The sequence below is a fragment of the Neopelma chrysocephalum genome, unplaced genomic scaffold (assembly GCF_003984885.1).
Source record: "Neopelma chrysocephalum unplaced genomic scaffold, ASM398488v2 Primary Assembly neopelma1_59, whole genome shotgun sequence".
Lineage (NCBI taxonomy): Eukaryota > Metazoa > Chordata > Aves > Passeriformes > Pipridae > Neopelma > Neopelma chrysocephalum.
Window position 1 is genome coordinate 6,044,896 of NW_020897714.1, and position 23,418 is coordinate 6,068,313.

The 23,418-nt window shown below is 39.2% G+C and overlaps 1 protein-coding gene across 3 annotated transcripts in view; it reads left to right on the plus strand.

Annotated features, from left to right (window-relative positions):
• SYT1 (synaptotagmin 1) overlaps positions 1-23,418 on the plus strand; it is a 364,604-nt gene that overhangs the window by 248,570 nt on the left and 92,616 nt on the right. For all 3 annotated transcript variants that reach the window (XM_027679772.1, XM_027679770.1, XM_027679771.1), the window contains one exon: positions 16,213-16,397. In XM_027679772.1, coding sequence (XP_027535573.1) covers positions 16,213-16,397 — 185 coding nt within the window. The remainder of the gene's footprint in view (positions 1-16,212; positions 16,398-23,418) is intronic.

A 23,418-nucleotide genomic window follows, 5' to 3' on the forward strand; every position in this document is an offset into this window, starting at 1 on the left:
AAAGATTAATGTGTTATTGTCCTGTGGCAGCATATGCAGAAAGTGAAGTAGCCTAAGAGACAATCATGCAAGGAAAGAAAAAAGGAAAGTGCTCTGGAGAATTAATTCACTCTTAAATAAATCTTTCTGACGTTCTATTTATACTTATTTAAATTCCTTTAGAGCTCTTACTTTCCAAGGCAATCTTTGCAAGCTTTGGACTTTATTGATTGCTCATCTACCATTAATGTTTATTTTCTTTATGATCTTTTTGTTTTTATTTCTTCATGCTTCACAGAGCCCATTTTCTTTTGTTGCCCCTCTCTTTCTGTTCCAAGCTTAACTCAGTTCTGAGGAGGTGGAGGATTAATTGTTCAGTACTGGTGATGCTACAGGTTTGAAAGAATTGTTTGTCAGCTGTTGAAGAGTTCTTATTAAGAGAGAGCAGAGCTGCTTCTTTAGTTAATGGCAGACTACTTGCAAGAGCAATTGGAAAGCTAGGACAGAAACCTCACTGGGCAGAAGTTATCAGGACCATGACCATTGATTTCAGCAGACTGACTTGTAATTCCAGAAGTGGTTATTTTTCTTAGGCTTAGTTATGGCATTCCCTTTTAACTTTAATTTCTCTTTCTGGCCAAACTTGAGGTTAGTCACTTCAAATCTAATTGTATTTATATAGAAACACAGCAAGAACTCTGCTATGTACTTCTAATTTTAAGATTTGATTATTTTTTTCAGCCTCTTTGATCAGTGACAGTGAAATTAATCCAATAAGAAGAAATAGGGTTTAATTAAATGACTTTAATAACTCTTGACAATGCACTTTTGACAATGAGGGGATGCAGTGGTTGTTAAATAGCAGTAAGAAAATGTGCTCATTAAGAGCAGCTGCTAAGGCTAGCTGTAAATACTGGAGCGAAATATTACTAAGTGAAAAATTTGTTTGGTAATAAAATGTATACCAGTCTCAGGAGAGGAACTCACAGGGTGTGGGGTTAGGTTGATTGCTCTCAAGATTTAGTGGCATTCTTTGCGATCCTTAAGTCTGCTGGCTGCCCATTTTTAAAGGCAAAATAATACTTTTCTCTGGCTATGCAATTGACAAATCATCCTTCAGAAAGCAATTCAAATATAAGAAGCAATGAACATGGAGTGGTGTCAACCAGAGGACTGTAGGTCAAAGCCTACAGCTTTAGAGTCAGACCCTGATGACTGTTTACTGCAGTAAAGTCAAGCAAGAATGTCTAGTAATTGATTTTCAGAGCTGGCATAAGGTTCTGTTTCCTGTCCTCTTCTCAGTGAGCAGAAGCAACTGTGACATTTCTACATTGAGTTTTCATTGTGCCTTACAGGAATGCTTGACTTAGTACAAAAAGTCTGACCTGGACGTACCTGTAGGATCAACCTGTGCTGAGCACAGTCAGTGTCAACAGGATGGAGGAAAGGATGCTCTTTCTGTGAATTGAGCCTGGACAATTAGATCCCATAAGGGATGAAAGTGCCTAGAACGTCTGATTTTCATTTGGGCAGCATAAGGCACAATTGACACCTACTGCAGATAATCAAAGATGGAGTCTGGTACTGAGAGAGGGGATTTATTTCCTTCTGTCATATCCAGGAAAAATGACTGACATCATTTGAGAAAACCTTGCACCCTGCATTTAGTATTACATGGCTGGCTTTCAGACTTAGCACAGGTGGGAGGCAAGGGGTCTCAGAACAATGAAAAGCCTCCAGGCTGGCTGTCCAGCAGCAAGCCAGATACAGGGATTTAAAATGGAAGTTTAGCACATGTCTCAGAGCAGCATACTGGTTCACCTGTCCGCTTAACATGGGGGAATGAAAATTCCCCTTTGAAGGACAGATGCCTACAGCCCTTCTTTTTGATGAATGGGGGGGTAGAACAAGGCTGGGTCTTCTGATACTAAACTGGTAGCACAGCTCACCACTCATAATATATATAATCTTTATATATTAATCTGATAGTTAGAGTGCTCTTGCAGGAAATGGAGATTTAGAATAAATTCCTTCATTCAGCCAGAAGCTCTAATGTATGACAGCACTTCTAACTCATGCTGCAGTCATGGCATTGTGTAGGAAATAATTCAAACTATAGGACAAAATGAGAGGGGAGAACAGATTTCTGGTTCCCATTATCAACACTGGTACATTTTAGAATCAGCAGCAATTACCAAATAGAATATAGAAGTTGATGAAAAGTCTTCTTAGTCATAGTTCTTCCTTTGTCCCTTGCAGAGTCACACCTTACGCTCTATGTCATTTTTTTAAAGGGTGATCAAAGTACTGGATAAAATTTTTAAGGAGAGTTGCTGTCTTAAGAGACAAACTGGTAGTAGTTGCTTTTGTTTGATAAGTCAACAAAAAAAGCATTGATACAAACTACTTGTATTAATACACACCGTACAAGAACATTTTGTGCTGTCCTTCAGGATGATATGGAACTACAAAACAGTCTTTTCCAGGCTTTTTTTTCAAATCCCCATCATTCCCTAAACTAAAACTATCAACTTAGAATTACAGCTGTAACACACTCATGGCCTAGCTGGATATAAGGCCTGACTAGAGCTCATGTAAACTAATTATTCAGGCTAATTAGCAGGAGGCTGAAGCACAACACAAAAGAAAACATATTCCAGCATGCTGAATTATTAACTTATAACATTGCTAGGTAGGCAAATTGAGAAGCACAGCAACAGTGAGAAGTGTGCTATATATGTGCCTTACAGAAGTAAAGACGAAGGAAGCGAGAAACAGTAGTATGTAGGAAATGTGGATTAAGGCTTCAAATGCAGTCTGCAGCTTTGTCTTTCGACAGACCTAAAGAGCTGCATCTATACATCAACCATATAACACTAATTTCAACATAGTAACATGAAATTACAGGCCTGAATACATAAATGTTGTGTTCTTGGTTCCTTCAGGAAACTGACCACTTTTCCAAGAAACACAGCTTCACTGGTCTTGTACGGGCAGCTTTTAATGCCTCCTAGCAGCAGTTTTAGCTTGACGAGCACTTTTAACTTCTTCCAGACTGAACAAGAAGTAAGACAAACTTATGCTTAGTATTTGCACAAAGCATTTTGGAGAGAATTTTGACCTTACCTCAATGGAACAAAATTTCAGCTTTTGTATTTATGGAGACAAGAAAAAAGCTATGGAGTTCTTGTTCTAAAAAGGACAGTCTTCCTTCTTAGGAAGCATGACTCCAGATTTGATTATATCTATTAATGAGGTCAAATGATGCTTTTAGACTGGTAGCTAATGTAAACCAAATCTATTTATCACTTTGGCAGTGGTTCCTGCAACAACGTTAATGATCATTACAGCATTTATAGTTAGCCAGTCAGGAATGGTGCTTTTTGTGCAAAATGGCAGAAGTTAGTAATCAATCATCATCATCCTCATCATGATTGTTCTGGTAAATGAGCTTCTGAAAAAGAAGAGCAACATGGCTATTAAACTTAATTGTACCTTGAAAATAGATTTTTTACTACAAAGGCCACTACTGATATGGGCTTGCAGCCTTGGTAGCTTCTTGCGGAATAAAGGAGTTTCAAAATACTAGGCAAGGGCCCAACCTATATTTAGATTCTTTGCTTGAGTCTTTTAAAATAAAACTGAATGCTTAAAAAGAGAAAGAAAGGTCAAAGCCTACTATTTTATTAAACAGCAGATGAAAACAACATTCTGTCTGAGTTGTATACAGTCTGTGAATAATCAAATTTCATTTTTCTTTATTAGCAGTGTGTCTAATAACATTCAGATTTATAGTATCTTCTAATACACACCATGGTGACAGCTGTGTGCTGATGGAACAGAAGAGGCATCTGCAAAAGCTGTTGTGCACATTTATACCAGGGGTGCTTTCTTGGCAAATGTGTCTTGGCAGGGAGGGAACAAAGGGATCTGTCTTTTGCGGTGCTTTTTGAGGCAGAGGTGAGGCTTGCCATAGGAACGGGTCTGTCTTTTCATCCCACGAGACTTAGTATAGCTGGGCTGCCAGTATCTGCTCTCTCATAATTTGCACAACTGCTATGAATATCCTGACCAGCATATCTGCTTAATAGATGGAGGTCATGAAAAGATTTTAGTTTGAATGCCTGGGGTAGGCCCGGGACCATTCGGTCCTTCAGTGGGCACCCCCCAGGCAGTCTGACAGACTGCTCTCTGCAGAACAGATCACCTTGCTGCCCTGGCCGACCAGGCATGCGTCATATAAAGGTGCAGCAGAGCCCACACCATCATGCCCCAAGTCTCACGAACTGGTGTCACGCCCTTTCCTGAGCTGAGCAGAGTGCGACATCAAGGATAGTGGTGCCTGCCAGGAATTCTCTTCCCTCATACCGCTGCACAACATTACTGATATACAATTTGAGGTCCCTTGGAAAAATGCATACATACAATCACAACCAGCCTTGCTTAGTCCCACTGTGGTGAGCAGAGCCAGCCAGAGGTGGAATAGCGCAGTCACAATTCCAGCACCCTACTCTGCTGCTTTCTATAACTGATATATGGTATGAACCCTTGCCTGTGTATGGTGTACCTGGTCGAGCGTTGCTGGCCGTGCATGAAGACCAGGATTACCTGGCAATCTTAGCATCTGCTTGCATTCAGATTTGAGAGAACACTGGACCAACAAAGTATATCCTATTTTTGGTCTCTGTCAACATGTGCATGGCTCATGCTAATTCTACCTACATCAATGGCACATAAGTATTTTAGGACCATTCTTGGTGTTACAGACACCCTACAAACAAAAATGATGAACCATGTGAGATCTTCCAGTCATTGTGACTAGGGATAGGGAGTTAATTCTCACACTGAAAGGTTCAGCATGAAAGTGCTTACAATACAACCATTTATGCAAAAAAAAAAATAGGCAAGACTATGTAACCCAAAGAATTATTGAATATACCACATTTTTAGTTGGGGCATTCCTTCTAAAAGCTGTCACCTGAAACACCAGAGTGAGCCATGGTTGAGATATGGTTTGTCTGGGATAAACTGCTAGTGCCTCAATAACAAAGTCAGCTTGGGCACTTCTTTTGGAGGGTCCTGGCAAAGAAGGTCACTTGGTTTTCTGTGTCCTTTGTTTCAGGGCCTAGTCTTAGCCATAATCTTGGCCACTGGTGAGATATGGAGCTGTCAGTCTGTGTCTGTGTTTCATCTAGAAAGAGGGTATTCATGTCCTAGGTGGAAAGGATCCTAGGAGGATCTTGTTGAAATGATAGAAGGGGTATTTAGCAAGGGCCATGCACAGGGGAATGTTAGGCAATGTGCTTGGACAGGCTGGACCTGGTAGTGTATAATATGCCTGGTACATTCTGGTAGGCTGATGGTTAGACAAGGGAATAGTTCTTGTGAGCAGTCAGTTAGACTGAAATGGGCACATGCCCACCACATAGGCTTGAGACCTTTCACTGAAAAGCCTCTCAGGCAAGGCTGTCATTTCATTTCATCTGTGTGCAACATCTGATCTGGTGAGGCATTTCTTCTGAGCCAGTGCCTGTAGGCACTACCCACTCACAAATGAATGCCTATTAATAATGATAATATTTAATGAAATAATCTTGTTCAGAGTTTTAGCTGTACATTTAAAATAAGAGATCAAGATATTTGGTTGGTTTCACTGAACATACACTATTGCCCAGCAAAAGCAATACACTTTTACAGATACATTACCGTCACAAAAAGAAATATGGCTTCTCATATGGGCAGCTGCTGCCTAGGTACTGCAGTTGGCCTAACACAATTCTATCTGGAAGAAGGAGATTGGTTTTGGTTTGCTCCTTGATTGTTTTTATCACTACTACGGCTAATTATCACTGATTGATTGATCACTACTACGGCTATCCAATTAATTTTTTAAATCATTCTGGACACTGAAGATATGAAAAAGGTCCCCAGCCTATGAAAAATTTGCTTTTCTCACTGTTTGTTATACTAAAGTATGCAAATGCTTCCTGTTGAGCTGATTTAAAAAAATGAAAAACACCAACAAAGGCTTTTATGTCTGAAAATATTAATCAATTTTAGAAATTAACTATTCCCAAAATTCTTAAATGCAAAATACATCTGTTTCTTTAATGAGTGGGTGGCACATATAATTCATATATATATTACATTCTGTGCTGTAGAAGAATCTTTTTAATCTGTCTTTACCTATTGGAGGGAAAAGAAACCAGGTTCATCACAGGCCTTTTTGAGAGCTGGATTAAAACAGAAATAAGAACCTGCTTAGCGTTCAAAGTTAATACTATGGCTCTACTGGGTTGTATAACGGATAGAGGCAAAAGATCAAGTCCTAAAGGGAAATTATGCCATACCTTTGCAAAGAGAAAGAATTTGATTATTTACAAAATAGAAGTAACTTACATTTTTACATTTGACCTTATTTCACATGGAGAGAAAGTGAATTTCACTGAGAATTTTACCAGATTTTTTTAATGAGGTGGGAAATTAAAATCTGAACTGGCAAAAAAGCTGAGGAACAGCAGACCTGTTTCAATAGGTTTATCAATTTGGTGTGTATGAAGAGGGAATTCTATTTATTCTGTTCTATCCCATACTTCAGTGTTTCATCCAAGTGTATGGATTCTGATTACAGTATTGCTGTCTGGATAATAAAATGGCAATCAGGAATCAGAAAAGAAAAAAGATTGTTTCTAAAGCTTTAAATAAGAAGCAGACACTGAGGTCAGGACAGAAGGAGGAGGAGGAGGTGCTCCATGTGCCTGAGTAGAGATTGCCCTGCAGCCCATGGAGGTCCCTGATGGAGCAGAGATCCACCTGCAGCCTGTGGAGGAGCCCACACCAGAGCAGGTGGATACCTGACGGAGGCTGCGGCCCCATGGGCTGGAGCAGGCTCCTGGCAGAAACCATGACCCCATGGGGAGTGAAGCCCACACTGGAGCAGGTTTGCTGGCAGGACTTGTGACCCCATGGGGGACCCACACTGGAGCATTCTGATCCTGAAGGACTGCACCCCATGGGAGTTACCCACACTGAAGCAGTTTGTGAAGAACTGTAGCCCATGGAAAGGACTCACATTGGAGAAGTGTGTGGAGGCCTGTCTCCCATGGAGGAACCCCACACTGAAGCAGCAGAAGGGTGTAAGGAGTCCTCCTCCAGGAGTGGGAAGGAGTGGCAGAGACAATGTGTGATGACCTGACCACAAACCCCATTCCTGTCCCCCTGCACCACTGAGGGGAAGGAGATGGAGAAAATCTGGAGTGAAATTGAGCCTAGGAAGAAGGGAAGAGTAGGGGGAAGGTATTTTAATATTTGGTTTTATTTCTCATTACCTTACTTGATTGGTAATAAATTAAGCTAATTTCCCCAAATTGAATCTGGTTTATGATGGTAATGGGTGGGTGATGTCTCCATGTCCTTCTTCAGCCAGGAGCCTTTGGTTTTATTTTTTCTCCCCTGCCCAGCTGAGAAGAGGAGGGATAGAGCAGCTTTGGTGGGCACCTAGGATCTAGCCAGGATCAATGCACCTCAGCAGCACAGCATGGCAAATGAAACAGCATGGCAAATGAAGTCTCTTTGTTTATGCTACAGATCTGTTGCAGTCCTTTTCAACAGCATCACTCTTTTGTATGAAACATCTATGCAGAAAATCTGAAAGTAGTCCTCTGACCTTGCTGCTTGGGAAGAAGCAGAGTGAAGCAGGTACCCTAAGGGCTGAGCAAGGCTCCTGGCACTGCAGCAGCTGAGGTGCGAGTGAGATGTGTCGGAAAGATTACAGCCTTGAGGGGCTTGATGCAAGGATATAGGGCACCTCTGATGAATGTGTGGTTCTGGTGCCACTCACGGCACACAAAGCTAATGTGCTGGAGGGGTTCCTTCTGGGTTTGAGTTTGTATTGCCTCTGTGCTATGAGGGCCCACACACTGTGCATGCACCAAGGTGGTGCTTGAGGTGCTTCGTCTGGTGAGATCCAAGGTTGCCACTGCACCCAAGCTTCTCTCTGGTGCCCTAGCTTGCACTGTGCACATGGCATCCTCCAGCTCTTAGCTCCCTGTACTTGTGTGCTTGCCTAGGAGCTGCAGTTGACATGAACTTTGCTGCTCCAATGCTCCCACAGTGTTTTCTGAGTTCTAACCAAAGTAATTTTATTCTGTATATATGAACATCTGCATCTGTGCTGTTCAGATATTACTACCTACCTCCTTTCTAAGACACTTTGTGGTCTACTATAAAAATTACTATGTATGAGCCATTTTTATTTGAGACCTTTTAAATGAATAATAAATCTTAGACAGAAATAAAACTGGTTCTTACTTTCAGTGGGAACTTAGTGTATTACTCCAATGGTTGTTATCTTTTAATAGTAGCTGTTCTCCTTTAATTCCTAAGTCATCATGTCATAGCATCCTGTGTTAAGATTGTGTATATTAACAGAACATTGGCAAACAGACAGATAGAGTTTCTATAAGTTCATCTTGTCAGAATTCACAAACTGGGTCCTTTTTTAAAGGATTTTATTCCTGCATAAAGATGTGTCAAATTAGCTCTTACTTCCTAGGCAGTGGAGTTTGTACCTTGTGTGGGAATTTATAACATTCACATGTACTGTGAATGACTAATTCTAGTATGCAAGAAATGTGATTCCACTTTTGAAAATTGAAATACAACCCTGACTCTCATAATTGCAGGGTGAACCTTGAAAATCTGACACAAATAACATCTCCAAATGTTCAAAAACTGAAAAAGAATTTAAGACCAGTGTTCATTGCATACAGTGAAATCAAAGATATATAGGCAAGAAAGAATACACAAGAAAATCAAACATATATAGGCATAATTGATTCTTCCCATCAATTTCATTACTTTTGAGGCATATTCTCTTGATTTGTGGAATTGATATGACTTGAGTATTTTGTCCCTTTGAAAATTACAGTCCCATATCAGACAATTTTTAACTGTTTTTTTTTCTACAGTCTATCAATTGAAGTTTGAAATGCAATATATTGTGTATGCCAAAAGAAAAGTGAAAGGTGTTTTAACCACAAAATAAAATTCCACATGATAGAAAGCAGTCATTTCAGACTTCTACAGATTTGTTTGTCAGAGTTGAATATTAGCCTTATGGATTATTTTGTCCCTTCTCTAGAAAGTATTTGGCCTCAGCTGGTGTTGGTACATAGGGTTTTTGGAAAGTCTTCAGCAAACCTGTCTGGCTTCCAGGTCTGGTTGGAGGCTCCAGCTTTCTTCATCTTTCCCAGATGCTCAGTGCGCCCAGCACTGTCTCTGGCAATTATCTAGATCCTGAATTCACTTATTTTATTTTAAAAGCTTTATGGCAGCAGATATATGAACTGATAAGAATCATTAGTCTAAAATTATTATCTACTGGATTAGAAATCATCTTTCACCAAAGCCAGTCCTTTCCCTACCCTGTTTTCTGTCTTAAGTGACCTAGAGGTTTTGCTGGAAAGGAAAAGCTGTTTTATTTGTCACACTGGCCAGCATTACAGTCATTCCCAAAGGATATGCTGTGCATCAGGAAGTTAGGCTTCTGGTTCTTCCTCTGGGCAGTTGCATGCCAAGTGGGATATATTGTTTTTCACAGAGCGAAATGGAAGAAAAGGCTTTTTTCCTTTGGCCTCTGTGAAAGATGCTATACCCCACGGGTATATTTGCTAGAGGAAGTGGGAGGCAGGAGCAGGCAGGAGGGCTGAGAGCTGTGATAGGGTGAAAGGAGAGCTGGCATCCCCGCAGAAGCATGGCACTGCTGGGAAGGACAACCAGGTGCCAGAGATCACAGGAGGGACCTTCCTGAGGAGCCTGTGGCCAGCAAGGAAGTTGTGCACTGATGGTTGAGCTGATAACGAGCCCAAGAGAGCAGCCCAAACTAACAGTGACACAGCCATCAGAGGCTAGGGGTGTGTTAACACTCCTTTGCTCGTATTCTGTTTAATTTTGATTAGTGGGAGGGCATGTGCAAGTTAACAGAGGAGCTATTTTCATTTTAGTATTTATACAGATGAAACCTGACATTTAAGCTTGAAGGCCTTTGCGATCTCTCTGAGGTAATTCCTTCAAGGAGACAACTCAGCAGCTTCACTTCCTCTTTCAGGCTGCATCACCATCCTATCTCATCTGGAAACTCCCCTGTCTTGCTTTCTCTTGCTTTCTCCCCCATGTGTCTCAAGAGATAATGGGCAGAGGAGCTGATGATACTGAGCAGTGAGGAGCTGGAGGAGAGGGGGAGCGAAACACATTGGGAAGAAGGAGAGAGAGAGAGAGGGAGAGAGAGAGAGAGAGAGAGAGAGAGACCAACAAGGCAAGTTGTTGGGTAGCTGTGTTTTACTGTAACAGAGAACATATCATATGCCCTAAAAGATTAATTAATACCAGCAGTAATAAACATAAATGACCTGCAAATTACAATAGTAGATGTGGTTTTGCTTTCAGGTAAATATCTTAGTCATTTTATGCATTTTGACTTCCAGCTTTATGAGCATACAATAGGTGCATCATATTCTCAAACAGCCCAAGCACCTCGACTAAATTTGTAGCCATATCGAGGATTATTGCTAAATTCAGTGTCAGTTGACTTGCAAAGAGTAGAATGTTCAGGCATATGAAGTTTTGATAATTTTGCATAATAATGTCTAAGAAAGAAGCTATAGGCAGGAGTATATTCAGTAAGTGAACCCATCTGATCAGTGCACTTTCACGGACTGTTTTGCATGTGGGGAACTTTCACTGCCAGAACACACATCTCTTAGCTCAGTTAAGGCTTCAGTAACTTCCATAAACTATTCATAGAGATAGCCTTATGCAACTGCACATGCTCAAAAAAATAAAGGGGAGGAGATGTCAGCATGAGAGCATTCATTAAGTTATTTAGTAATGGTTCTTTCTAGTGATGGGTCAAAGGTAGCATCATTAAGCACATAAAAAATTTGCAGTAAATATAAGAAAGTAAAAATAATATTTTGCAAACATGCTATTGAAACAAGAGGTCACACATAAGAGTGTATGGGGTGGAAATGTAGCTGTATAAGCCCGAAGGCTAGTATTTAAATCATCAGTATATGTAAGTATGTATTTTCAGTTTCTCTTTTCCTCTTTCACAACTTATTTTACCATGTATCAGCTTTTTCTTTTCTTTACATTGATCATCTTTGTATGCCTTCTGCTCTGATAGTGGTATCCATTACCTGGGTCCTTACTCTCAATACATTTTCTTTAAGTAATTTCTAATGAATGTCAAATTGATTCCCAGAACTTGGTCCCTGGGGAATTTCTGTATAGACTGTTTTAACATGGCTATATATGGAGTTTGCTTCCTGATTAGAAGCTGAAAGTGCAAAAAAGCTAAGATCAAACTATGGTTTAATAAATTAAAACTGCCAATGCTCCCATGTTCAGGCTACCGGAACTTTAGATTATGGCAATGCGCCTCACATACAGCTATTTGGCAGTTGCATTTTTCTGTTAAACATCATGCCTTCTCTCTGAAATATAGATTATTAATATTTATCAATTCCTAAGTGCCATGTGACTCCTTTGCAGAATAATATGGAAGCTGCCATCATCTGATAGTCCTTTGCTGTCAGAGTTTAAATGGGAATGCTTAATTGCTTGATTGGGAGTGTCAGTGAACAGTATTTTTGGTATGGAAGTCTTCACTTTTTCATTCAGGTTTTTAGTTCTTCATTGACCTTCCCTCTATTTGGGTTCTAAGTTAGTAAAGATACCTCTGGCATCGCACACAGAAAGGGAAGAAAATCATTAGGATTAAGGACTCTGTTCTGTTTCACAGACTGTAGCACTTTGATGGTGTTACACTATTTTGTGACTTCCCCCTTACAGTCTTTCCTCTGCAGTCAAATGGCCTCCAAGGCATTTGATAATTTTAGATCGTCTAATGGGAATGCCAGTTTTAGACCCAAGGCGTGTACCTCTCCAAGTATCATTTGTAAGGCCAAGTAAGGATAGCTTTATATAAAGGACAAAATTTGTGGCTTTAAAATTGAATAACTCAATAACACATCCTTTCCTTTGAATCTAGCATGTTCAGTGGAACAAGATTTAATGACAGGTTGGGACACAAGCCAAACTTAGTACAGCTCAGTAGAAGCAAGTCAGTGAAATGAAGCAGTTGGTTCTGAGGACCCGGCTCCACACTGCAAAGTTTGTGGGGCAGTGCTTCGGTTTAGGTTTGCTGCCATGGGCCAGTTTCCTTTTGCAGTTGGAGCACTGTTAGCTGAGCTCTGGGAGCGTATATTTCCACTCACTCCATTTTGCCCTCCCAGATTGCTGCAGAACATGAGTACAAGCATAGTGTATGGGTATGGTCTGGAGATATGCCTTGTAAATGCACGCCCAAACTAAAATTATAATCCAAGTGCATCACAGCTGCTGTATTTGTGAACTGTATGAAATGCATCAAATAACCCACATTATGCACACAACTCTGGCTGGCATTAGTGGAAGGAAGCAACAGAGAGGGATGAGATAGCTCACATCTCCTTTAGCTGCATCCATGTTTGACTGTTGTTCATCATGAGTGAATTATGCAAAATTGGTACCCAAAATGTCTCGATTATCAACACAGTCCTAGAGCTTACTCTCTTCAGTGCCCTGCTATTGCTCAGGAGCAAGCCATGTGCTTCGTTTTTTCTACGCACTCCTTTTACAAATAGGCTTCATTCCTGCATTTCAGAGTAAAGTCCTAGAGCATACTCTGGATTGGATCAATAAGACTAATTCAAGACCTTATTTACTAACTGCTACTGAGCAGATCCCCTCCTATGGATTTATCTTTAAGAGCTTTGTAGAATCTCCAAATAATGTAGCGATTCATGATAGATTCTTCAAAATAAGTATTCTGTATTTTCCCACAGGATTAGAACAAAGAAAATAGCACTGGAACACCAGTAAGTTTACACACATATTAATTATCCTTAAACCAATAGCTTTTCCTTGGTTGCATAGGTAAGTATTGCTTGTTTCAAAGCACCCCCTTGTGCAAGCACCAGGTAAGACAAGTTGTACAAGAAGCTTCTCTGGCTCCCTGACACCTTGGTCCCTGGGACATGATCTGCATTTTCCATGTCACCCACCCTGCTTTGTCTGCCACAGAGGCCTTTTCTTCAATAGTTCATGTCCAAAGACCTCCTGAGGTTTCAAACTGCGCTACTGAACCTGATCAAACTGGTATAATACAGTTGGAGGTAGTCTTCAAACTGTAGGTTTCCATTGTTGTTCATTTAAACACTGGAAAAATTAAATTCTTTGAAAATCTTGTATAAGCATAGGTAAAGTCCAACTGGAATTAACCAATATGAATCTTCAAAATGAGCCACTGTGCATAACACAAGAAAGTTCATATACTGTTGATAAGATTTTTGCAGATACTAGTCACAGTTGAGAAATAGGGTTAAAAATTAAAGTCTGCAAACAAGTCTTCCAAAGTGGCTAGTGGTTTCAGTCATTTCATTCTGGTCTGTCCACCTTGAGATGACTTCATAGAAAAATATCTTTTAAAACCTTGGCTTTTTCCGGAGTTCAAGTTCATCTGGCAGTGTCATAAATTGTGGAGCACAGATATGAAAACTCTCAAAGTCTTTAGTAATTTTGGAAAATCTTGTCCATATTATGTAAAATGATTAACATTTAAAAGTATTTATATCATGCTTTCAAAAGGAAACAAACATCATTCGAAAACCAGTCATAACTGTGTTTCACTTGTCTTAAATCTAATATTTCCATCCATTGATTGGGCAATCCCTGCCAGTGGCAATGTTCAGATGAGCCGTTTTCTGACACAAATAGTACACTTTTATTGGGAAGAACAGTGCATTCCTTTTTGCTTTTTCAAACTTGAATTTTGAAGTGGTTTTGTAAATGTTGATGTTTTGTGTTACCCCATTCTTTTTCCTTCAGTGCTTATGCTTAGTTTAATAAAAAAAGAAAGCATATTTCCTCTGAAGAGATAAGTAGGGATTTCTGCATAATTCTTGGTGTTTCAGATATTAATTTGATGATCATTTAATTGCATCACAAGAGCTATTGGGTGAAATTAAATTACAAACAGATGAAAGCAGACAATGTATTATAAAAAAAGAAGCTGAGGTATCTGCAAGTGTTTCAAATGCTCCCCAAGGCACCCTACATTGTTCATGCTCCAGAAAATGACGGCAGCAGTGCCAGAACACAACTTGACACAAGACTTTCAGCATAAAGGCACCTGACTTCACTGCCTACACAGGCTTTTTCATCTGTTTGATGCATATGTATATATCCTATTAACGCCCACATTCCCTGTCTCCTCAACCCATTGGTTCTCACAGTTTACCCACACTTGATGTGTCCCTCTTCTCTTTCCTCACACCGTGCCATCCTGCTGACACAACACCATCCCATACTCTTATTGCTCCCCATATTCATGCCTAAGGCACTGCTGACAAGTAAGCGAAACAAAAAGCTGATAAATTTGGGCACATCATTCATTTCGTATTGGCATAACTCCTGTGGATTAGCTTAGATACAGTGTTATGTAAATACTGTTTTAGATGCTGGGTGTCTAACAGACAAAGTACACACATAAAGTTTAGAATTTGAGTAGATCATACAGTGCCTGTAAAAGGTGATGATTTTACATTTGTACATGCTGGATGAAAAAAAAATTGGAAGAGTCAGTTGTGCTAAAAAGTGTTACTACATCAGATTTGAAGACAAAGTGAAATATTAATGCATGAAGTACAGATTTTAAGTTGTGATAAGTGCAGATGTGATGCAACTTTAACTGCAGAATTGCTACTGCTGAGTTCATAAAATACATCCCATAAACAGTTGTTAATCTGTTCACTGTTTGTCTCAACATTCATTTGTTTAGTAATCAGTTCTCATTTGTTCTACATATGGTAGAGCTTCTCTTTTATAGCAGCTGCATTTAATGAACAGTTGGAGGCACAAATGTATTACAGAAATTATTGTTTAACTATTCTCCTGCATTATTTTTGTATCTGTCACTGAGGACATTTCAATAAAAGAAAAAAGTCCTTAAATATAGAGCAAGGAAGGTGTAGGTGCTCTGTTGTCTTCCTGAACTGGTAATTTGTAGTGGAAATTCCAGTGACAATGCTTCGCACTCTGCTTAGCTCCTTTAGGCAGTTAATTTTCTCTATTTATAATGTCCATTCCCTTTTGTGATTCATTGACGTCAACATGTCAAATTCGATTCACTCTTCAGCTTTGCTCTGTATCATATTAGAGACCTTTAGGTAATGCACTGAGTGAATATCTTGCAGACCTGATAGGCTGAGTGCATTTCAAGATTTTTAGGAAATGATAATTTACTGGATTTAAAGTTTTGTCAGGTATTCTGGTTAAATGTGGGTATCAGTGGTCATTAAAACTGATTTGTATGAAGATAATTACCTTCTGGAGTACTTGTGTTTAAGTGTCATCTTAATTCCTTTTTTTCCAAAAATTCTGATCTTTAACAAGACCATTTTATCCTGGTAAGTGTTCTCTGTTATTTATTCATGCTTCAGCCATGGCCTGCATCCTGGACTGGATGAAAAAACACAACACAGGCTTTTGTTTATAGGAAAGTGTAGGTGAGAACATAGCTATGTGCTGAAACTTTGCTAGCATTAAGGGCATGATGACGAATATGGCAAATACCCTTGTATTGGACAGTCCTTTGTCCTTGGTCAGTCTTCACTTGACCTGCAGCTGTTTCAAGGAGTCTGCGAGTCTGTCAAGTGCAGCAGTGAGCAGAGGCTGTTCATTAGAACTGACTGCTTGGATCAGATGCCATTTCATTCCAGAAAAAGGAGATTTCCAGTGAGTTCCACCCAATTCAGACACAATGCCAGGTGGGTTGGGGAGATGATTAAAGAAAGAAACAAGTAATTACCTAACATTTTACAGATTGCACAGTGTAAATATTTTGGATATACTGTTTTCAGATGGTTGATGAATCAAAATAGCTGCGAGTTTGATATGTGTCACCAGACATGCAAATAGATAGATGTGTTAAATTGGCATTTTATGTGCAAATGCTCAGCTGGGAGAAATATATAAATGATGGCAGGATGTTTTAGAAAGGATCTCAGGTATTTCTGCAAGGCATTTTCCTGGAAGAAGGCTTATCTGTGAAAGAAATGTGTTTTTTTCTAAATTTAACCCTACTAACAGTTTTCCACCTTCTTTTTGTGTGTGTGTCTTCTTCTCTTCTAGTGCCACCTTGGGCCTTAATAGCCATAGCCATAGTTGCAGTCCTATTAATCCTCACCTGCTGCTTTTGTCTCTGTAAGAAATGCTTGTTCAAAAAGAAGAACAAGAAGAAGGGAAAGGAGAAGGGAGGGAAGAATGCTATTAACATGAAAGATGTTAAAGATTTAGGGAAAACCATGAAAGACCAGGTAAAGTACCTCTCCTCAAACTTTTGGGTTGTATTTGAAAGTTTCTGTTTTATGTGTCTAGAAAAAGTTGTGCTTGTTGTCTAAGTAGTGGCTTTGTGAAGAGGGGACTGACTGACAGCATCTTCCTGGTGGTATCACAACAGATGAACCTGGGTGTGGCATTTCTGATGAAGCAGTGAGCAAATTTCCCTGCTCTGCTGAAAAAAACATGAGCAGGCATATAATGACTCTTCTGGAATGGGCAAGTTTATCAAAGGTATCCTGCAAAATGAAGCAAATGTGTGCAATTTTCACTACAGTGACTTTGCCCAGGACCTAGTACAGTGTTTGTATATCTTACTAACAGTATTTCTGAGCTTACATGAGTAGCTTTGAACTCTAAATATCTTTTTACATCTGAGAAGGAAACAATACCATAGAAAAAAAAAATGAGAGTCATAGAAGGAAGGGAAAACAACCAAGAAGGAAAAGCACAGGGACATTCAACAGAGTGATGTTTGGAGAATTCATTTTTTACTAGAGACGAGTAAACAGAGGAGTAAGGTAAAGGAAACAGGCCATGCTTAGATCTGTAAGTCAACTGACTAACATGGACAAGAAGATTAGTATAATGCCCTTTGAGAACAGCATCATTTTCATAAGGGCAGAAAAACTTGTCCTTCAGATCTACTTCGTTCAAGAGAAGCAGAAGGTTGCAGGACCTAATACTGAGGGTTGCAGACTTGACTAATATGTTCCTGAAAGAAAATAAAGCTTTCTCTTGACAGGGTTTTAGTATTGCCCTTCCCGGAGCAAACTGTTGGAAATAAGTAGCAGAATAAGGAAATAAATGTGAAGTATATATTTGTCCTCACAGCTTACAGATTTCCTAAGCTAAGAAGACAAAGGGCTATATTTTTCAAACAAGAAATGCTGAAGAAATTTAGAGAATTGCTTTGCAAACCCTTGTAAGTAGGAGCCAATAACTGTAAAGATATTGCATGGTCAAATCTGTGCTCCCAGGACTTCTGGTGAAGTTGAGCTAAAGCAGTGCAGGAGCGATTACCCAGCCAAAAAGAGAGGATAAAAGCGTGGTCAGGAATAAGATAAGCAGTTCCATCCACAAGTTGGGATCTATTGTAGAAGAAAGCTGGGCTGAAGGCAGGTTGATTAGACATACAAGTCAAAGCTGGGAACTTGAGGACTAGGGCCAGCTGATCAAGGACAAGATCCAAGAAGAGAAGCTTAGAGCACAGTAGCTAAAGAGGCCCATGGAGCAGTCTACAACAAGTTGTGAAATGCCATGTTCAGTGATGGAACAGCCACCAGTGTGGCTCATCAGTCAGTCTTAAGAGTCCTGGAACAGGTTAGCATTCTCCAGGCATGTAGTATGTAGTAGGAGCAGAGCAAAATCAGGAGAGTAGATGAGGAAGCCTTACAAGCCTGATGACTGGCTGCAGCTGAATCACGAGTAGAGTCAGAAAGGATCTCAGATAAGGGGAGGAAAATAATGGATAAGTTTCAAAGGTGTATAGAGCTATCAGAACTCTTCCCAGGTTCAGTTATGAGACAGGAGGACAAAGAGTAGACATGGAGACCCTTGCATCTTCATTGCAAGTGAAGTATTTCAGGTAGTGCCCTGGTGTGCAGTTTCAACCTTGGTTCCTCCTGGAGAGAAGATGCTTCGTGTGCCACACGGGTATACTTGAGTGTGTGACATCAGCACAAGACAAATTCACACCTGAAAACAACCTCCTCAGTACACAAAATCACTAATGTAGATGGAGCTATTCCACAGTTAAAAAGATTAGCAAGGCTGAGCTCAAAAACCATGCAGAAATTTTGAGTTCTCCTTTGAAGAAGGTATTATGCTGGGATTCTTTTCTCCATATTATGAACGTGAAATGAATTCCTTATCTTAAAGCCCTTTAATTTAGCATTCATAGATTCCCTGTATTTGATTTATAGACTTTGTTCTGAGATATTTAGTAATTGTGAGATATTTACCCCTCAACAATGCATGGAAAATCAGATCACCACTTGTTGGTTCTACTGTTAGCCAACTCCTCCAATTGAACCAAGAATAATTTGGAAGAAATGCTTCGATTATGCTTGTGAAAAAATCACTTGAGAACTTCGTTATGTTCTGCTAATGATAACAAACCTACTTTTTCATAGGACAAATAATGTGTAATTTGTTGATTGATATTTGGAATATGTGGAATTTGTTCCATATCGTGAGGTCATTGTTGTAGTTATAATATATTAAGTGTTTTTAATTATATTCATTAGCACCTGGATAAATGACCATGGACTCTTGGAAAATAAGTATTTTACATGGAAAATTACATGATGTAATTAATACTGAGTTCCATTTGCTTTTTTTCATGGGAAAATTTGATAAAAAGCTGAATTCTGTGTCTCTTGTCTACAAAGAGAGCTCAAACTTTGCAGTGTTGCACAGATAGGTATTTTAAGATGATTCCATTCAAAATACTCTGTATAGTTATTCAAACCTACTTCTGCTGAGACATTTTGGGATTTAACTAATATAATTTGTTTTGAACAGTCAAACTTGAGGAGGTTAGATTCTCAGTTGATGCAAAAGTCAGACCTTTTTAATAAGTAGTTCACCAGCTCTCCAGCCAACTCTCTTCATTGTCTGAGATTTCAAAACCAGACTTCTTAAATTAACACCTCAAATTCATTCCTAGCAGTCTGACAGTATACATATTTTGAGTCCTTGGTGTTCAGTAACTTTTACCAACTTAATTCTTAAAGCAACATTTTGGCTGTCATTTTTTGTCTGTATGATGGATTTTTTATTCTAAGTTAACTTATCAGTGCAAGTTTTAATATACCTGGCTGAACTCAATGCAATGCTAAATGTAGCATATTTCAATTAAGAGAATTGAAGCACTTTAAAGGCTCTGGTATAAAATAGAAAGTGGAATATTAAGAATGTCTTTTAGCGATTCAAAGCAGCAAATTGTTAAAAAAAGTAATTGAAGACCAGGATGTAAATCTAATGCCATTAAAAAAGGCAGTGTACAGTACCAAATATCTGAAATGTTGTCAAAACCCAAAAAACTTACTTCAGTCATTGTTAGGCCTGAACCTGGAAGTGCTCATTACCTTCTGCCTTCAGCTAAGAGTGCATAATAACAGTTGATAAGCACTTGGCATCTTGCAGGATCCTAGTTCCCCTGGGACACAAAGTTGAAAGGGAGTGCCATTTGGTAAATTGCAAGCATCAGATCCTGAAAATATAATTTTTTTCTTAATCTGGATTTGTTTGTCAAAGAGAACATGCTGGCCTGCACATCCATGCCAAATCATTATAGACCCATGTAGCTTGACATAATTAATGATCTTTTTGACATACAGGTTCAGTCAGCTCAAAAGTCACACATGATTGATAGATATTACAGAAAGGGGGGAAAAATTTGGTCTCTGTTAGAATATTTGTGCTTCAAAACATCCACTGCCCTGAACACAACTTCAAATGAGAAATTGTTTTCATGTGAAGATTATGAACAAATGTAGCTGACATAGAGTGGGAGATGAGTTTAAAATAGGGTTAGGTTTTCAGTCTTGAGACACATTTCCATTCCAAGCAAGGCTAATTTTTTCAAGTAGAGTATATAACTACGCCAAGGGCCAATGGGAGGATTAGATTCCTTCTAGGGGAGGCAAATTGTTAGTGAATGTACTGCTATAAAAAGGTCATTTCTCCATGTTTTTTACTAATGTTTGTGTGTGGATGTTTTAATTTTTATTTCTTCCTCCTATGTCCTCCTTGTCTGTGTTTGTGTCTCATGACTGTTCTGGATTGTCACTTGCGGTAGGTTTATTTTGATATTTGGACGCACCTAGTCTAAAGCTCTCATAGTCTTCTGACAGCTCTGTCTCCTTAGCAGAGATGTGTATGTAGTAGCTTTGATACAAACATCAAAAGGCTGAACTAAATTGATTGGGCATTTTTTGGTGGGGTATGTATTTGGGGGAAGGCTAGAGGAGGGTGAAAGAAAAGAGGTTGTCATTCTTACTATGGTCAAAATATTAAGTCAAACTGTACTAGAAAGCTCAAGTTTAAAATTGATCGGCACATAAAAATAACTTGCTAATTTTATTTCCTTTTTGTATAAATGTCACCATATCAAAAGTAGACAAAAGCAGTGTGCATTTTTAATGTCTTAGTTTCTAAGTGTTGCTAAAATAATTGCTATCTCACAAAACTTGCTCTGGGTTCTCACATCATCTCAGTACAGTGCCCACGCAGTAAGTTCTTAGTGTTCCATACCAATCTCTTTTGAGTGGTCTTATTACAGATTTCTGTTGGTGCAACCTAATGACAACTGGCACTAATGTTTTTGTGAGATCTTCCCATCACAGTTTTCATCTTTAGAACTTTCCAATCTCTACTAATGCCCCTGGTGGCTCCCACTATTCTTTTCTTTAGGGGTAAAAAAAATAAGCCCCTGAACACTCAGCTCCAGAGTCACTAAAATAGCTGCTGATTTATTTGGTCTGAATTTAATACATTGGTGCAGCAAAATTCTTGCTTTAGCTCAGCCTTTGGGCTAAGGAAAGGAATAGACATAATGATTTTAGTCATGAACAGCCGCACTGAGAACTTACTAAAATTTAGCCCTGTTGCTTGAAGAATAATTGTTGTTCTCTGAACATTTTATTAGGTCACAAAGCATTTGTGGAAAAGGAGATTTAATAGCTCAGACCCTTTCTCATTGCATCAGGCTAAAACACTGTCACTAGTGCAAGATTTTTGGCTTACAATGAGTGTATCTGTTAGGGGAAATAGGAGATTTGGGATTAGGTATATGTACTACAGCCTGGAATATGAGGAGTATATTCTTAGCTCTGTTACTGACTTACTGTGGCCTTCAGTCAGCAATATGACTTCTCTGTATGTTTGTTTTTCCTTTACATAGGCCTTTTTTTTATATCAAAGTTATGTACTAACTTAATCAGAATATTCTGATTAATGTTCCTCTATTAATAGCAGGTGTTATAAAGTGATATGACCATGAGAACTGCAATTGTACCTAATCTAACTTCAACATATAATGATTTTCTAAGACCAATTCACCCTATGATTCTAGCTGTTGATCCGCAAACACCCTTGCCCTCATGGAGACAAAACGCTGAAGGAACAAACTTGTTAATGTTAGGTGCCTGAGATATTTCAAAGTAGTGTGCATTTACCCACCAGCATGAAGATGATAGCCAAACTTAAGTCTGTAGAATCCACACTGACATCTAGAGAGCCTGGATTTCTCTTGAATGAACTCAAGCCTTTATTGCCAGAAATAATCCAAGAGGATCTTTCTAAGGATCAGGAGCTCTGTTGCTGGCAGTGGTCTTTTCTTCTGCAATATTTACTTGTCTGCTTGTTTGTTTTCCCAGTTGAATGCCTAGAGAATAGTGAGTGTATTTGTTCCACAGCACCACCTGTCTTGGTATCAGCATGCCCGTTCCCATTTATTGGCATCTTCAGCCCATGCTGGCATTAATGCTCGCTGTGGCTCGTCCACAATGCAATGACACATCCTAATTCACACTCAGAAAGACAATGTGTGCTGCAGAGCCACTACAGTATAGAAAGTTAGTTAGAAACAATGGAGACAAGTATATATACTGTGGCAGTCAAAATTAATTGACTGAGTCCCATTTTACATTAATTCAATCTCAGGCTTGACCAATTGTCCTGCTTTTTCTCCTGACTCAGAAGACAACTGTGCAGTATGCATAAAACTTCCTGAAAAATGTGAAAATAACATGTTTATGAATATAAAATGTTATAGATGAGCATTTGTGTACTGTAAACAGGTTTTCTCTAAAACTCTTTTGAAACTTAGATTTATATTAGACTTCAGAAACCTGAAAATATGGAAGCAATAGCTGTGAGATGCAAGGCTGGGCTTATTTGCATTCCTGTCTCATCCTCTCAGTCACTTCCAAGAAAACACAGGAGCTTGCTTTGCGTGCCTCCTGAGTTTGTTTTTCCTCCTTTATTTAACTCTTTTTTTCTGTAAAGTAATTAATTTATTACTTCTGTTGTAACCTATTGTACTATTCGGATTACATGAAGAAACAGATCCTGCTTATTTTCTTACATGTCTTGTTTCTATACTGAAGGTCTGAAGGAAGCTTCCATTGTCAAGGACGTTTCTTGTGTTCTCTAACAGCCCAAATTTTGAGTTCTTTATTCAAGACCAGGGTCTTCGGGGTCCTAATGAGTAGTGTCTAGGAAATATGCAATTAGTCCCTAAATTAAGTGATTTGAATCCCGCTCTTGAGACATTTTCCTATATCCACAGGCTGCATGGAGAGCTAAACTCCTACGCTAAGTGTCTGAAGTTAGTGGGTATGCATTACCTACAACAGGAACAGCAGTTCAAATCAATGAGGAATACATTTCAAATGTATATGTACACATTTTTTAATGAGGTATAAATTTAAAAAAATAAAATTCAAAGTTAAATACTTGGGAATATTTAATAATAAATGAATAATAAATATTGTCATGGTTTTAAATCCCAAAATCCAATTCCTGATTCCTAGCCCCCTCCCACATCTCAACCCAATGTGAGATGGGTTTTCCAGACAAAAACACAAGACTCAACGTGGGGGGAAGGGAATTATATTACAGTGACTGTACACATAAATAAATAGTATAATACATTACATACAATCTTAACTCTATCTCTACCAGGACAATAATATTTACAATGGGCCAAATCTCTTCTCCCTCCAAATAAAAGTCCAGGAGAGAAGAAGAAGAAAAGACCCCTTCCAGTCTCTGAGCAGCAGGTCTCTCTAGAGCAGGAGGCTCTCTGTGTCTTTCATGAAGCAGCAGTTGCAGCTGGATTTTTGCCAATGCACACGAGGGAGTCTCCAAGTCTCTCTTGGCCCCTCGTCTCCAAACAAAGGGTCTTTCCGTGGGCTGCGTTACCCCAGACAAAGGTCATATCAACGAAGTGCAGAAGCCTTCGTGACGGTCTGGTATCTTCAGGGGATC